This window comes from Centroberyx affinis, unplaced genomic scaffold, assembly GCF_046629955.1.
Source record: "Centroberyx affinis isolate AG114_WGS23_722 - 3 ecotype Tasmania unplaced genomic scaffold, CSIRO-AGI_Caff_v1 ptg002629l_1, whole genome shotgun sequence".
Classification (NCBI taxonomy): Eukaryota; Metazoa; Chordata; class Actinopteri; order Beryciformes; family Berycidae; genus Centroberyx; species Centroberyx affinis.
In genome coordinates this window covers 1-17,500 of record NW_027280823.1, presented here as the reverse complement: position 1 = coordinate 17,500, position 17,500 = coordinate 1, and the positions used below count along the sequence as shown (strand labels likewise).

General features: G+C 43.5%; 1 protein-coding gene across 1 annotated transcript in view; it reads right to left on the bottom strand.

Annotated features, from left to right (window-relative positions):
• Positions 1 to 17,332, bottom strand: part of LOC139657093 (myelin transcription factor 1-like protein) — a gene marked incomplete at its 5' end in the record, with an annotated part of 35,857 nt that extends 18,525 nt beyond the window's left edge. Inside the window, 3 exons of the mRNA XM_071534805.1 lie at positions 9,873 to 10,097; positions 12,932 to 13,260; positions 17,112 to 17,332. Coding sequence (XP_071390906.1) covers positions 9,873 to 10,097; positions 12,932 to 13,260; positions 17,112 to 17,332 — 775 coding nt within the window. The remainder of the gene's footprint in view (positions 1 to 9,872; positions 10,098 to 12,931; positions 13,261 to 17,111) is intronic.
• Positions 17,333 to 17,500: the final 168 nt, after the last annotated feature.

Here is a 17,500-nt window from a genome sequence, read left to right as displayed (position 1 = left end):
TACTTGAGTAAATGTACTTAGTTACTTTCCACCACTGGTAATCACTAATGAGACTCTTGACCATCACAGTTTCACAAGCTCTCCATCCAAATTATATTATTGTCACTTTGTAACGACATTTTTAAATTGTTGTTTACATTCTAGCAGCTACAGAGCCCGGGAGTGTCCATCAGGAGAAAAATAATTTATGTCGTGGCCACGATTTACTGTAACGTGCACGATATGAAATTAAAGCTCTCGTTTTATTTTTTCGTGCACATGAGATACAATTCGTTCCCTCGATTTCCTCTTTTCGTGCACAAATTTCCAAAACGTGCCTCGAAACAGTGACATGGTGCTCTGATATATAATCCATGCGCTCTTCAGGAGCTTATAAAGAGTCAGTCACATATTGGTGATCATGTTTAAATGTGGCCTGTCCTGGGTGTGTTGCAGCACCTGATTGTGTTTACATGGCCTGAAGGTTAAGTGGATAAATATGATGCAATATTTGGGGGATTTGCCTATTCAGTGTAAACAGACAATGGATATTAACATACCAAATCCTTACTAGGCCTATCTGCAATACCTAAAAGCTTCCTTTTAAGTTGCATTTTTTCCTAAACTGCACAGTTTAATGAAATCGAGGGAAGAATTGTATCTCGTGACACGAATGAACTAAAACGTGATGCACCTTACAGTAAATCCTGGACTCTATATAACTTTTTTCTCTCCCAATGGCTGCTCCTGGGCTCCGTAAGCAGCCAATGGCATCGCTAGAAAGATCTGTGTCTCAGAAATAAACAGAATTCTGCACAGTCAGACTTTGATTTGATTGATCACATCGTATCCTGGTTGAATTGAATCCTGAACTTCAGATCACGTATTGAATCGTATCAGGAGAGAAGCAGATCGTCCCATCTCTACTAAAAAGTTAATTTCCTCAACATTATACATCCATTTGAAAGAAAATTATTAACTCAAGTTCATAATAATAATAATAATAATCATAATAATAATCTGTATTTGTAGAGCACTTTTCAAAACAAAGCTACAAGGTGCTTCAATCAAGAGAGACAAAAGGAGAGATCAATACATCAGTGAGGTAAAAGTAATGAAATAGAAGTAAATAATAATGAAAACAATAAATAAATAAATTGAATTGAGTGTCATTTTATTGATTCCAGTGCAGTGAGCTTCCTTATTTTTTATTTAATTTTTTTTTCCTTATTTCAAGATAATGACACTAGTTTCTAGAAAATTCCCAAAACTGAATTTGATAGTGAAAGTGAAAAAGTGAATTTCTCTGATCTGATTGTCAGATTTTTCACTTTGTTTTAAGAAAAACAAGATTTTAAAACTGAACTGGTCACAAAAGTTTTCTTAATTTTTTCTTGCTTTTGTTCTTAAGAAACATGCCTGTGGAAAACATGAAAAAAACATTCATGAAACAGGTGCAGACTCAATTTTTTTGTGTGAATCCCAGGAGTCTCTGATGATGAACGCCGAAATGTTGGTGGAAACGTTCATAAATACACATTAAGATCAAATCTGATCTCACGCTCATTTCATGACTTAGGCCCAATGACTCGGTAAGATGGACATTTTTCCAACATCTCTAAAATAAATCCAGAGGCTCCAGTGTGTTTCCTGCTGGTCTGACTCTGACTCTCCATCAGTCTGAGAGTTCAGGTGTCGTTCACACGGAGGTGGAACCAAACTCTTCACACAACAAAAAGTTAAAATATTAGGGATGAGAAATAAACCGATGACATCATCTCTTTTAAGTATACTTAATTAAACGGTAACACTTTACAATAAGGGTCACTAAGTTGAGGGTTAGTTAATGCCTAATAAGCATTAACTAACCCTTAATTAACAGTTAACTAATGTGTAATTTACTAATGGTGTTCATGTTAACTAAGGTATTAATTTATACATTATTTAATAGTTTATAAAGATGACTATTAAATAATGTATAAATTAATACCTTAGTTAACATGAACACCATTAGTAAATGATTACCAGACACATTAGTTAACTGTTAATTAAGGGTTAGTTAATGCTTATTAAGCATTAACTAACTCTTGGGCCCCCAAGTGCGTGTGGACCCCTGGGCCCGTGCCCAGAATGCCCATTGGATAATCCGGCCGTGACCATCATGTTAGATGAAGTGACAGCAAGCCTAGTCTCTGACCTGCAGGATGACAGGTTCAAACTCTGTCCAATAAACAAGCTGCTACTGAGTCATGTGACTTTAGTTAACAAGTCCTGGTTGGCTTGTGATTGATCAGTTTGAAGCTGAAAGAACCAAATACAGAAATACAACAAAGTCGACTTTTCCTCTCTGGTTCAGAACAAAAGAAACCAGCTGGAGGTTTATATTTAGTCTCAGGTCATACAGCACATTTTGTCCACACTACACAGTGTGTCCATCCTGTCTTATTTAACTGTCTTGTAATGCGTCAGATTCCCTCTGCACCAGTTGGACTCGATGAATTAAAGCTTTTCTGATTGTGACTTCCTCAGGATTATCTGGAGAACCTCCCGCTCCGCTCCCCGCCGCGCCGCGGGCTCCGGCCGCCGCAGCGTCGCGCTTCATTAACAAACCCAATTACCCTCCTGATTAAACCCCCTCACTCCAGCGCTCTAAACCCAACACGCCAAATGTATCAATTTGCTGCATGGATTCCTCTGTGCGATATCAGATCTGTGAGGATTTAAAGCGTAGAGGTGATCTATCGTGTTTTACTTATGTATTAGTTATGTAATTCAACATTTTTTATGTCCTGTAGCTCCTGAAGCGCTCGCTCAGAGAGCCGCTCCTCTCGGTGGGCGCAGTACCGCCTCTGACCACATGATGGCGCACTCAGCCTGGCAGACAGACAGCTGCAGCTGGTCGCCTCCCTCCTATCAGCTGATCAGGATCAGCTTCATGCAGCCTGATCGGCGTTCAGCACCTTTAAAATCACTGAGCTCTAGTCTTGAGACACATCTCTTCTTTTATATCAAAGATTAAAAAAATCAATTAAAATCTTTCACTGCCCTGAATATAAAACAACGCTCTACTTTTACAGCTCTTATTATCGGCTCTGGCCTTTCCTTATTGCTAGGCTATTAGCAGTGCTTCATAAACACTGATGTACTCTACTGTTTCTGTTTGGTCGCTTTGAATATGAGAGTCGGCTAAGTAAATGAAGAGTTTATTTCCAAAACTATCAATTTTGAGACAAAAATGGACACTGAAGTTCATCATAGACGATCCTGTCTGTAAAAGTAATTTAGTCAAAAAAGCACTGAAGTTCCCTACTATCCTTTAAAAAGTGCAATGATTTGGTTTAATGTTGTGATGTCAATCATTTTGTCAGAGAAGATGTCAGTTCTTTCAAACAGTACATATGAGGCTCTACTTTCATGCCAGCACAGATAAAGTGCAGTGACTTTGACTTTGTGCAGGCGAAGTGGTAATTTCACTGGGCACATGCAGATTTTTCCCGCCTGCGTCCATTAACTAAGTAACTTTGTGGTTCGCCATTACACCAGTTGCACTAAAATGGGCGGGGAGCGCACTAGAGGGGAGTGTCGACACTATTATTCGGGCAGCTCAGTGCAATTTTGGTATCAAAAATGAGGCTTGTGCCTCCGCCTACTAGTCCATGGGCCAGACCAGATTTCGGTACCACTCAAGGTGGCAAAATCTAGTTAAAAATTTTGAAAAGGTACATGTCCATAGATGATATTTTGGTATGATAACCATTGCTGAATGGTAGCTTTGTCACAGTAATCAGCTCATGAAGTTAACCACCCCCTACAATAAATTGGGTTGTAGGCGCTGATACATATCTTAATTTAGGCTCATTTTCAGGACCTTTAGTCAGGTTTTATGAGAATATGTTTGATATCATTTTAAAGGGTAGCTTCTTAGCTTTCATTCAAGCCCACTTGTGAGTCTGTCTGACAAATAAAGAGATCACATGGGCTCTTCAAAGTGTCAGTGACATTCATTTTTCCACAATTTTCGCCTAAACTATAGTCTTTATTTGAGCACTGTGACATCTAGGAACATCACAGACACAAACATCAAAAACTGGAATACTCACAGGACTGTAAGGATTCAGAAAAGGTATAATCTACCCATACTATCCCATCGTGAGGGGTGATTTTGGGTCTTAAAGTAGAAGAATGACTTCTCGAGGGAAATCTTATGTTCTTGATTGTGAGTAGTATTGTGAATTGTGAATGATTGTATTGTGAACTGGCCATAGCACGTAGGCCTTCTATTTAATGACACATACTACTCTTCAGACAATTCCCTAAAGAATTTCAATGTTCAATAATTTACTGCCATTTCACCAAGAGGTTGCTAGGAATTTGTTTTAATGTGCCCAGGACTAGTGATTCTCAACCTTTTTTATATCAAGGACCCCTAATTTAGTCCACATTAGAGCCATGGACCCCCATTTGATGAGATTTTGCCTCTTGGACCTAAAGCTGAGAAGAATTTAATTGCTAGATATGATTTTTTGTCCAGAATTCCATGACTATAATGCAGGTAGAGAGATAACAGTGAAACTATGATCAAAACAGTCATTCTCCTACATTCTCTAATTGTGTTAACTTCTTGTAAATTAAATAATGGTGAAGTTTAATTCACAACAATTCATCAGTTTGCTGAGGACCCCCTGGGACCCCCTCAAGGACCCCTGGTGGTCCCCGGACCCCACTCAGAGAACCACTGCCCTGGACAAGACATACACTAAACAACCCTGTTCTATTTCACACAGGCTTCGCCCTCTAACGGGGCTTTATTTGCTCAACCACTCATCTAGTCACCTCCACTGAAAATATGCACACATACGCTCAGCCAATCAGGATGAGCCTAGTCAACTCTGCAAGGCCTCACCCTATATAAGGCGAGCAGCTCATTACTCAGCATCCACTTTTCATCAGTACTCTGACGAACAACGTTGCCTTGGATGCCATTGATTGATAAAATACTGTCCAACATGCCCCAGTCTGGTCGCTGCTGTGGAATACTTTGATTGCCTTGGCCTGAACAAGCTGCAGATGGGGTAGCTGACCTGGCGGAGTGCATTGACTGGTGGGCTCTGTCTTTTGTGCGGTGCCAGCAATAATGGAAGCACTTCCAGTGCTACCAGTGTTCTCCCGAGATCCAGCTCCGCTGCACCGACGGTGAGGCAGAATGTGGTGGCGGCTCTGCCGATCCCTGCCCCTCTGCCCCGGTCACAGATCCACTAGCATTGGCTTGCCCCCACCCGGATATGGTGGATGAACCCATCCCACAGACGCGGCCGATACAAGGACGATTTTTGGCGCCCCCATGCTGGATGAAACTTGGAAGTGTGTGGAGGCATCGTGGCTTCTGTCTCCGGCTTCTCCGACTACACCAGAGTGAAAAGGAAATAGGACGTTTTGCGTCATGGCATCCTCCACTGGACGACATGCTGGCTGCCCACTTTTCACCTGGTTCTGCTGGCTGGTTGGGAAGCAGGAAGCCTGCTCCCCCTGCTAAAATTTTCTACCTGGCAGGCCTAGTCGGCAACGGCAGCAAACAACCTGTTGGGTGTGTTCCTGTCACAGCTACCAACAAGCAAGACCACAAGAGTTGTATCTGGTGTCCCGCTTACTGGGACAGATGAACAACCTCACCAGACTGATGGCAAAGAGGGCTGAGGTTGTATATAAAAGCTTTATAGCCTCCACTCCACAGCTTGCCACCCAACCCCTGACAGAGTTTTATCACAAATAGCGGAGTCACTTTGTTTTGACAGAATGGATGGACAGGATGCTTAGATTGGGTTATGCACTCCAGTTTCGTAGCATCCCACCTCGTTCACAGGAATGAGAGAGTCTGTCATGACCTTGCCAGAGGACGTGGACACCCTGTTCAGGGAAGTCCAGGAACTGTTACAGAAAGACGCTATTCCTGTAGTTCCTCAGCAGGACAGGAAAGTGGTCTGTACTCTGGATCTCCGCTCACTCAACGTGTACATCACACATAGGACATTCCGAATTCCGAATGTGCACAGCAGACTACCATTGGCTATTCCCTAGTCCCCCGTATCTTTTCCACTTGTGTGGATACAGCACTTCAATCGCTGTGCCGTCGGGAATACGGGTCTCTTTATATCTAGATGACCTAATCCTCATGGCCTGGTCCAAAGAATGGGCCATGTCTCACATGATCCAATTGGTGCAGGACCCTAGGACATTAGGCTTTGCGGTCAACTGGAAGAACAGCGTACCTCAACCGTGCCAGCAGACACTGTTTTTGGGCCTGCAGCTTGACTCGTCCATCCTGAGAGCTTGTCTGTCAGAACTCAGACAGACAGCTATTGCGGAGTCAGTTCAATGGTGCAGCATGACAGGTTCATGATAGTACTTACTGTAATGCACCTTCTTGGTCTCTTCTCAGCAGCTCACCATTTGGTTCCAATGGTGCTGCACATGAGACGCCTGTAGAGGTGGTTTGCCAGACTGAGTTCGGACCCACGATGGCACAAACAACACCTGGTGACCATACCCCGAATAGCCAGAAGCGACCTGGACTACTGGCTACAAGGCAAGAAAATGCAGGAAATGGTGTGGGGACATTGATCCATTGACTAGCTCAATTGGTCTCTTTCCTCCAGCTCCTACTGAAGAGACTGGCGCTTTCTACCATTAAGGTTTATGCGTCAGCGATGAGGGGCTTGGAGAGAGGTCGGTTTTTGGCCACCCTCTCCTGAAACGTTAGGAGGGGGCTAGGAGGAAACATCCGGTGATGCATTCCGCTGCCCCCCAGTTGGAGTTGCCTGTGGTCCTCGAGGTCCTCGAGGTCCTTTCAAGCCCACTGGGCAGACCTCTGATAAGTTGTTGTCAGTCAAGGTCACGTTGCTGCTTGCTTTGACTTCGGCTAAGAGGGTGTGTGATTTGTGTGCTCTTTTGGTCCACCCCAGCTGTATGCTGATACTTGGATACCTGAGTGGCGCCACAGACTCAGAGAATCCATCCTTGTGCCTAAGAACATTAGGAGTAAATTTAGGTCTCGGATGATTCAGCTGGATGCATTTTATCCCACTTCTCATGAAGGGGAGAGGATGGAGAGGTTGCATTGCTTATGTCCAGTAAATGCATTGGCATGTTATGTGGAATGTGCAGGTGCACACAACAGTTGTTTGTGTGCTATGCACACAGGGTGGCTGGCAAGCCCCTGTGAAAATAGGGGCTGGCCCATTGGCTCTGCGACGGCATTTCTCAGGCGTATGCGTTGGAGGGAGCCTCCCACAGCCACACGTTCTATAAGGAGTGTGGCTGTGGTTGACACCCTGTCCATTTATCAGATTTTATCTGTTGGATGTGTCTGGGTCTCTCAGGGTCAGTGTTCAGGACAAGGAACTGGAACCCAAGACCTGTGAGTGAGAGACCTGTTGTGCTGAAGTCTTAACATACTGGGGCACTGTTGAGACCATCCCCGAGTCGTCCGGCGCTAGGTGACTCAAGTGCTAACACGTAGGAGTGTAGTGTTGGTCCGCCCCCCCTGGCTGACCAAGGTGTTTACAGTCAATTCAGGCTGGTGATACAGTATGTTGTTAACGTGTTGGTGCAGGGAAGGGATTGAAGTCATCAGACTTAGTCCCCTAAGCCAATAGAGCTCTGAATCTTAAAATTGTTTGGGAAATTGTCTGAAGAGTAGTCTGTGGCATTATAAGTAGAAGGCCTGAGGCATGTGCTATGGCCAGTTCACGATACAATGACAACTCTGTGCGCTGAGGTGACTAGATGAGTGGTTGAGCAAATAAAGCCCCGTTAGAGGGCGAAGCCTGTGTGAAATAGAACAGGGTTGTTTAGTGTATGTCTTGTCCAAAGCAGTGGTTCTCCGAGTGGGGTCCGGGGACCACCAGGTGTCCTTGAGGGGGTTCCAAAAAATAATATCTAGCAATTAAAATATTCTCAGCTTTGGGTCCGAGAGACAAAAGGTTGAGAATCACTAGTCCTGGGCACATTAAAACAAATTCCTAGCAACCTCTTGGTGAAATGGCAGTAAATTATTGAACATTGAAATTCTTTAGGGAATTGTCTGAAGAGTAGTATGTGTCATTAAATAGAAGGCCTACGTGCTATGGCCAGTTCACAATACAATCATTCACAATTCACAATACTACTCACAATCAAGAACATAAGATTTCCCTCGAGAAGTCATTCTTCTACTTTAAGACCCAAAATCACCCCTCACGATGGGATAGTATGGGTAGATTATACCTTTTCTGAATCCTTACAGTCCTGTGAGTATTCCAGTTTTTGATGTTTGTGTCTGTGATGTTCCTAGATGTCACAGTGCTCAAATAAAGACTATAGTTTAGGCGAAAATTGTGGAAAAATGAATGTCACTGACACTTTGAAGAGCCCATGTGATCTCTTTATTTGTCAGACAGACTCACAAGTGGGCTTGAATGAAAGCTAAGAAGCTACCCTTTAAAATGATATCAAACATATTCTCATAAAACCTGACTAAAGGTCCTGAAAATGAGCCTAAATTAAGATATGTATCAGCGCCTACAACCCAATTTATTGTAGGGGGTGGTTAACTTCATGAGCTGATTACTGTGACAAAGCTACCATTCAGCAATGGTTATCATACCAAAATATCATCTATGGACATGTACCTTTTCAAAATTTTTAACTAGATTTTGCCACCTTGAGTGGTACCGACAAGTGAAATTTTGGGCTTTGGCCCATGGACTATACTCAGGCCATGCATTCTGTGCTATTTATGTGTCTTTAGTTGGCGAAGACGCACCCACATAGATGAACTGCATGTTTCACTTTAATGTAAATTCTTCAACCAGTAGATCCAAAAATCTGTTGGTCACACCCAAGTGAGCTAACACCATGAAGTTGCCCCAGTGCCTGAACTTGTGCCCTTGGTCTGTAGACTGCTGTGGTGATTTGGTTAAATAGAAATGATGTAGATTTCTCTGCAATGCTTCTCTTAAATATAAACTCTGTAAATGTAAACCCTGTCTGCAAACTGTTGCAATGATACTGTTAAATACAAAATCTGCTGTAGACTGCTCTGCAGTGTTTCTGTTAAATGTAAATTCTGTCAAGTGTAAACTCTAACTGTAAACCCTGTAAAATCTGTAAAGTGTAAACTCTGTCAACTGTAAAGTGTCAACTGTAAAGTGTCAACTGTAAACTCTGCCACCCGTAAACTCTGTCAACTGTAAACTCTAACAGTAGACTACTGCAGTGCCTCTGTCAACTATAAACTCTGTCAACTGTAAATTCTGTCAACTTTAAACTCTGTAGACTGTAAACGCTGCCAACTGTAATCTCTAACTGTAGACCTCTGCCGTAAACTCTATAAACTGTGTAAACTGTAAACTGTGTAAACTGTAAACTATAAACTGTAAACTGTAAACTGTAAACTGTGTAATCTGTAAACTCTGCCAACTGTGAACTGTAAACTGTGTTAAATGTAAACTCTGTCTCTGTGTAAAATGTGAACTCTCTCTGTGGTGTCTGTTAAATGTAAACTCAGACTGATGTAGACTGATGTAGACTGATGTAGACTGATGTAGACTGGTGTAGACTGATACTAGTGTAGACTGGTGTAGACTGATGTAGACTGGTGTAGACTGATGTAGACTGATGTAGACCGGTGTAAACTGGTGTAGACTGGTGTAGACCGGTGTAAACTGGTGTAGACTGATGTAGACTGATGTAGACCGGTGTAAAATGGTGTAGACTGATGTAGACTGATGTAGACCGGTGTACACTGGTGTAGACTGGTGTAGACTGGTGTAGACTGGTGTAGACTGATGTAGACTGATGCAGACTGGTGTAGACCGGTGTAGACCGGTGTAGACTGATGCAGCTCTTCCGGTTACCTCTTTGTGGTCTTGGTCGTCTCCCAGCCGTTTGATCTTGGTGTAGTCCACAGGCAGATCCCAGCAGTCTGCGTCGGACAGCTGGTAGCAGCGGCTGCTGAGCAGAGCCTGGCGCTGCGGGGACATGGGCTGCAGGGGGGTCAGGACCGTCCCGCTGCCCTCCGGCCCGCCCGGCTGTCCCGCCAGGTCCACCGCCCCGCTGTCCTCCAGCTCCCCCACCGGACTCTGAGGGAGGCAGGGGGGGGGGAATCTGATATTATAACCAGTGATGTAGGGGTGAATAAAAAGTAAAGTACGACCTCCAGTCCCTGATCATCATGAGGCAAACAACCAACTATATGAGCAAAAATCAATTATAATTTTAAAAAAGCATGAATTTCTTATTTTGAATTCCTTAAAGACTTAATTCTCATGTGACTTACATCAGTTTGAATGTCTTTTTTTTTTTTTCAATTATTGAATTTTTTTTTTTTTTTTTTTACAGACAAGTTTGAATGTCGTTAATAAAGTGCTATCTTATTTTATCTTATCTTATCTCTTATCTTAGGATGTCTACCATGATTTTAAGTCATAAAAATGTATGTTGGGTAAAGTACAGATACATGCTACGCCAGCTTCATTTTTCAAAAACTGAAGTAAGGTTTTTATTGGTCTGTAGCACAAAATGACCAAAATATATCTACGGGGGTTGATAGGGTCGTTGATCAATACCAGTGACTCAACGATTACTTGGTGAGAAAACTCCCCACCCACTGGAGTTTAAAGACACTCCCAGGCACCTCACAGCAGTAGTATTGTTAGTTCTAGTGTTTCTCCACATTAAGACTACATTTCCCATCAGCCCCATTGCTCCCTGCTTCCCCTCCCCCTCCCTGAAGATGATCAACATGTTGGAAGTGATTTCTCCATCTTCCTTTCCCTCCTTCCACCATCTGCTGCCAGAAACTCTGAACCTCTTCCTGTTTTGTGCCATAAAGCAATCCAGCAGATTTCCCTCCAGATCCGAAATGTAAAACACGGTGTAGAGGCCGCTAAGGGCTTACTGGCTTCTCTGCGATGGGCTCATTTGTTTACGGTAATTATATTAATGTCTCAAAACTAATGTGGTGATGATTTATCAGTTACACAGAGCAACTTTAAAGCACCATACCAACATAATTTTAGTTTGTTCCTATTGCCATTACTGCCTATTTATTGAAATATATTGAAAATGTTCTGGTACAGGATATAAACCCTCCACACCAGACTCTACAACTCAAAAACAAACAACCATACAACAAAAAAAATACCACAATATAGTTTTTTTTTTGTTTTTTTTTAAATCACAATCATTTCACACATAACCACAAATAATCACAAATCAGCTTTATAATTACACAAAATATCCTTTGTTGACCAGAATTTATTCTATTTTTAAAAGAATTAACTGAAGGAGCACTGCATCCTCTGGAAGCTCGCTCCATGCTCTTACAGCATGAAGTGTGAAGAAGTTTTTTCTCTTTTCAGAGAAACACCTTAGTGGAAATAATTTTAAAGAGTTCCCCATAACTCATACCTATTATTCCAAAAGTGGAGGACAGGCTCGGCTGTGATGTCATATATTCTGTGAACAAGCTTATAGACCTCAATCATGTCTCCTCTATGTCTCCTGTACACTAGAGTTGGTAGTTGTAATTTTCTTAACCTCTCTTCATATGACATCTCTTTCAGACCTGGAATTAGTTTAGTAGCTCTTCTCTGAACCTTCTCGATTTTTTCTATATATTTTCTATTTTCTATATACAAGGACACCAGACCGAACTTGCAAATTCAAGATGAGATGCCTATGAAAGCCTAAAACATGTTGAGGAAAAAATGCAGCACACATGTTGGTTAAAATGATGGCATCAGTTTGTCTCTGAGATGTTTTTAATGTATTGTTGAAAACGATAGGAGCCGATGAGTTCTGCAGTAGAACAGACAGTAGAACAGACAGTAGAACAGACAGTAGGAGCTTCAGACGGTGGGTTCAGACTTTTCACAGCCAGTGATGGAAATAAGAAAACAGTGAACAGACATTACGCTCCAAGCCGCTGGAACAGAGGATCTGAGAGGAGCTGAACATATTGATATTTTCAAACGTAAACTAAAAACCCATCTATTCAGTCTGGCTTTTATGTAGTGTTTTATAATTTTATGGTTTTAGTATTTACACTTATTTTATTTATTATCATTATTATTTATTTTATTCTATTTTGTTTTATCAACATTTTACTGTTGATCATTATTATTTATTTTATTCTATTTTATTTTATCACTATTTTACTATATGTTTTACTATAATCCATTTATTTGTGTAATATTTCATAATTTTATTTTTATTGTTATTTTTATTGCTTGTATCTTAACTACCCATCTTTTATTGTTGTCTTATTCAATTACATCCTGGTATTAACAGATGTCTTATTAATCCTTAATAGACTGGAATAATTTGCTATTTTAGATTAGGTGCTGCAACAAGTTTATAAATGAGTAGCTAAGTATTTATTAATATATTTATAGCTTATTTACAACATAGTAACAAATCATTTATAAAGCATGAGTAAATAATCAGTTAACACTATTACAACTTATGTAAGTTTTTATAGGTCTAAGTGTGAATTTTACCAGCATCAGCTAACGTTTTACAAATGACTTATAAGATATTTTTATTCTTTGCTTATAATTCAGATATAAATGTTGAACTAATATGAGTACTAATGATGGACTAATCAGATTCTAACATCTATAATATAACAAGTAATTAATGTTTAATTAATCATTAACTAACTGCTTGTGAATGGCTTATAAACGAAAGTTATTATAAAGTGTTACCTAACTTTTTTTTGGGGGGTTTTAGTTGTTTTGGTGTGCATTAATCTCTAAATCCATTTTTAACATCCGACGTTTTGTCAATCGCTTGTAAAGCACTTTGAATTGCATTTGATTTGTTTGAAAGGTGCTATATAGATAAAGTTTGATGGATGGATTGATTGTCCTGTGCGGTGCGGTGTGGTGCTCGGTGCTCGGTGCTCGGCTACCTGGCTCAGCAGGTCCTGGGGTTTCCCTCCCAGAGCGTGGGGAAGCTCCCTGCAGCGTGTCGACAGGTTCAGGATGGCCGTCGCCGCCATGTGGGCCGCCTCCATGTCGTGGCTGTAGTCGAAGCTGCTCTTACTGCAGGTGCTGCTGGCGCTGCTTCCTCCTCCTCCTCCTCCTCCTCCCCCTCCTCCTCCTCCTCCTCCTCCTCCTCCGCCCCCGACTCCTCCTCCTCCTCCTCCTCCTCCACAGCCCAGACTGCTGCTGCTGCTGCTGGGAGCGTAGCTGCTGGTCGTACTGCTGGCCGGGCTCGACGTCTTACAGTAGCGCTTAGCTGCAGGGAGGCGACGTGCACACACACACACACACACACACAACACACACACACACACACACACACACACACACACACACACACACACACGTATGGTTGATTTGTCAGGATGATGCTGGCATACGGCCGCGCTGTACAGCAGATGGACGACAGATTGTTGCGAGAGAATATCTAAAATTACTAAAAAAAAATAAGTTTTGTTGAATTCAAAAAATATGTGGAAGATAGAGAAGCAGCTAGAGAGACGAAGAGGGAGAGAAAAGAGAGAGAGAGAGAGAGCTGTAAGGAGAAAGAGAAAAAGCAAGTAAATGTGAGGGTGAGACAGAAAAAAAGAGAGATGGAGAGAGGCAGAAAGAGACTGAACGAGAGAGTTAGAGAGAGAGAGATGGAGACCGGGAAAAAGTGAGAAAGCGAGACTGAGGCAGAGATGGAGAGAGAGAGAGAGAGAGAGAAAACTGTAGGGACAAAGAGAGAGAGACGGAGGTAGAGAGAGGGAGAGAGAGGTGTGCTAGTACGAAAGAGAGAGACAGAGAGAGAGAGAGATTGGGCTCGGCAGGTCTGCAGGCTGGAGTGATGCTGGTGGAGGGAAGGATGGAGGGATGGAAGAAGGGATGGAGGGAGGGATGGATGGAGGGAGGGAGTCGTGACGAAGGGGGGGAGGGAGGGAGGGAGGGAGGGAGGGGGGGATGGAGGGAGGGGGGGAGGGAACAGCGAGGAGCGTCTAAAAGCCTCCCTCCTCGGCTGAAAACCTCCCTGCATCTCACTAATGGCTCCCAGCCAAAGGAAGAGGGTTCGCCTCCATTATCTCTCTCCTGTTTCACAATCCCTCCATCTGCACCTCCTCCTCCTCCTCCTCTCCTCCTCCTCCTCCTCCACCCCCCACCCCCCCCCCCACCCCCCCTCCTCCTCTACTCAGTGGAGGCCGGCTATTAGCATGGCATTTCCATAACTCTGCTCTGCTTTCACTCCAGCCATGTGGAGAGGCAGAAAGCATGGGTGTTTTCAGTGCTATGACAAAGAGAATGTACCGTATGTGCTGTGTGTGTGTGTGTGTGTGTGTGTGTGTGTGTGTGTGTGTGTGTGTGTGTGTATGTGTGTGTGTGTGTGTGTGTGTTCTCACGCTTTTGTTCCTCGCAAGAACCAAATGTTCTCACAAGGATGGAGAAACAAACTGAAACCCTCCAAAGTGGTTCATCCTTCTGCAGGTTTTTCCCTTCCAGAAGAGGAAGGACTGACGATGCGATCACATAATGCAAATTAGATGAAACTGATCGGGCTTGGTTATTGATTATTATTGATTGTAGTATTCACGCAGAGTAGAATAATGCTGTGCCTATGCTTTGTCAGATTTACCGTAAATACGACCTGCAGTTCAGCAGGACATGTGGAGACTTTTTGTAAAAATTGATGAAATGTGTCGACACAGGTAACAAACATGGCAGCTAATCCACCGACGTTGGCAGTCTAGAGCAGTGGTTCTCAACGTGGGGTCCGGGGACCACCAGGGGGTCCTTGAGGGGGTTCCAGGGGGTCCTCCGGCAAACTCATGAATTGTTAAACTTCAGCATTATTTCATTTACAACAAGTTAACACAGTTAGAGAATGTAGAAGAATGACTGTTCTGATCATAGTTTCTCTGTTATCTCTCTACCTGCAATACAGACAGTCATGGAGTTCTGGACAAAATCATATCTGACAATAAAAGTATTCTCAGATTTGGGTCTGAGAGACAAAATCTCAGCAAATGGGGGTCTGTGGCTCTAATGTGGACTAAATAGGGGTCCTTGATATGAAAAAGGTTGAGAATCACTGATCTCGGGTAATAAAAATGGAAATTATCAGTTACATTCACACTAATGAAATCAACTATCAACAACGATGCAGCAGTAATGGATTCTCTCGTTTGAAATACAGCAACACATTCAGCGCAGTTGAAGAATTAGATGAAGGAGAGGAATGGTTAGAAATACTGTCAACAACGGGAAACATGTAAGAGAGGTGAAAGGCAAATTCACCCAATATAAGATAATGCACCGTTTGTACTGGACTCCACTAAGACTCCATAGAACGGGTTTACTGGAAAATAATCTGTGTTGGAAATGTCAGACAGGCACACTACTGCACTGCATTTGGGAATGCCAAAATATCCAGTTGTTTTGGAGGAAAGTTTTAGAATGTTTGAGTAATTGGCTCGGAAGAGTATTACCAATATCACCAAGGTTATGTTTATTAGCGGATAGAACGCAAATACAAAGAATATCAAATGCGAAATTTTCTATAATTATGGTAGGAACCACTACTGCCGCCAGAATAACACTTAGATATTGGAAAACACCAAAAATGCCAGAGTTAGGAGAAGGGGGCCAATACAATGACAACAACAGCCTCATATGAGTCACTGCTTGATAAGATGAATAGTGCAAAGAGGAAAGAGGCTCCATCTTGGGTCGATTTCTGGAACTATATTAAATTGACAAACTTATAATATGCCCTACGTACGGATTCCCTTCCTCCATCCATCCATCCATCTTTAACCGCTTATCCGAGGCCGGGTTGAGGAGGTAGCAATGCCAGCAGGGGGCCCCAAACTTCCCTTTCCCCGGCCACATTAACCAGCTCTGACTGGGGGATCCCAAGGCGTTCCCAGGCCAGCGTGGAGATGTAATCTCTCCACCTGGTCCTCGGTCTGCCCCGTGGCCTCCTCCCAGCTGGACATGTCTGGAAAACCTCCCTAGGGAGGCGACCAGGAGGCATCCTTACTAGATGCCCGAACCACCTCAACTGGCTCCTTTCTATGCGAAGGAGCAGCGGCTCTACTCTGAGTCCCTCACGGGTGACCGAGCTTCTCACCCTATCCCATAAGGATATGCCATAAGGAGATGCCAGCCACCTATCCCACAAGGATACCTAAGCCACCTACCTAAGCCTACATAAGCCACCTACCTCAGCCACCTACCTAAGCTAAGCCTACATAAGCCACCTACCTAAGCCACCTACCTAAGCCTACCTAAGCCTACATAAGCCACCTACCTCAGCCACCTACCTAAGCCACCTACCTAAGCCACCTACCTAAGCCTACATAAGCCACCTACCTAAGCCACCTACCTAAGCCTACATAAGCCACCTACCTAAGCCACCTACATAAGCCTACATAAGCCACCTACCTAAGCCACCTACATAAGCCACCTACCTAAGCCACCTACCTAAGCCTACATAAGCACCTACCTAAGCAATATATAAGCCACCTACCTAAGCCATATATAAGCCACCTACCTAAGCCATACCTAAGCCATACCTAAGCATACCTACCTAAGCCTACCTAAGCCACCTACCTAAGCCGCCTACCTAAGCCACCTACCTAAGCCAATCCATGACCACAAGTGAGGGTTGGGATGAAGACTGCCCGGTAGATCGAGAGCTTTGCCTTCTGGCCCAGCTCTCTTTTCGTCACAACGGTGCGGTAAAGCGAACGCGGTACCGCTCCCACTGCTCCGATTCTCCGGCCCATCTCCTGCTCCATGGTCCCCTCACTCGAGAACAAGACCCCGAGATACTTGAACTCCCTCACTTGGGGTAAGGACTCACTCCCAACTCGAAGTGGGCAGTGGGCTCAATAGAAAGCAACTTGATTAGTTGCTTTCTATTGTTTTTTGAGATGTATGCCATTTGGAATTTTCATTTGTAATGTAAACCACAAAGGAATGTGTAACTGCACCGCCATGTACCGTACAGGTTGAAACAATAAAAATTTGAATTACAAAAAAAAAAAAATAATTAGATGAAGGTAAGTGTTAGTGCGTTCACACCGCCAGAAACCACCTCTAGATAATGTGTGCGTTCCTTTCCCGTACCGTCGTATCCCTTGGGGGAGGTGTCCCGGCCGTGGTGGGACTTGGCGGCCGGGCCCCTCTTGCCGTACACGCCGTGCTGGCCGTCGTAGCCGCCGTACTCGTAGCTGGTCTTGGAGTATTTCTCCAGCTCCTTGGCCAGGTTGGAGCGCGGCGTGCTGGTGGGAACGTTGTTCTTGTAGCCGTACTGAGGAATCTCCAGCTGCTTGACGAAGCACATCGGCCTGCAAGACAGAGACGGACAGGAGGAGGAGGAGGAGGCGGGGCTTGTGTGCTGCTGATTTCACCGCACCATTCGGCATCCCTTGTTAAAGTAACACTAGAATTTACAACCTCCTCCTCTCCTCTCCTTGTCTCCTCCCTCTCCTTGTCTCCTCTCCTCCTCTCCTGTC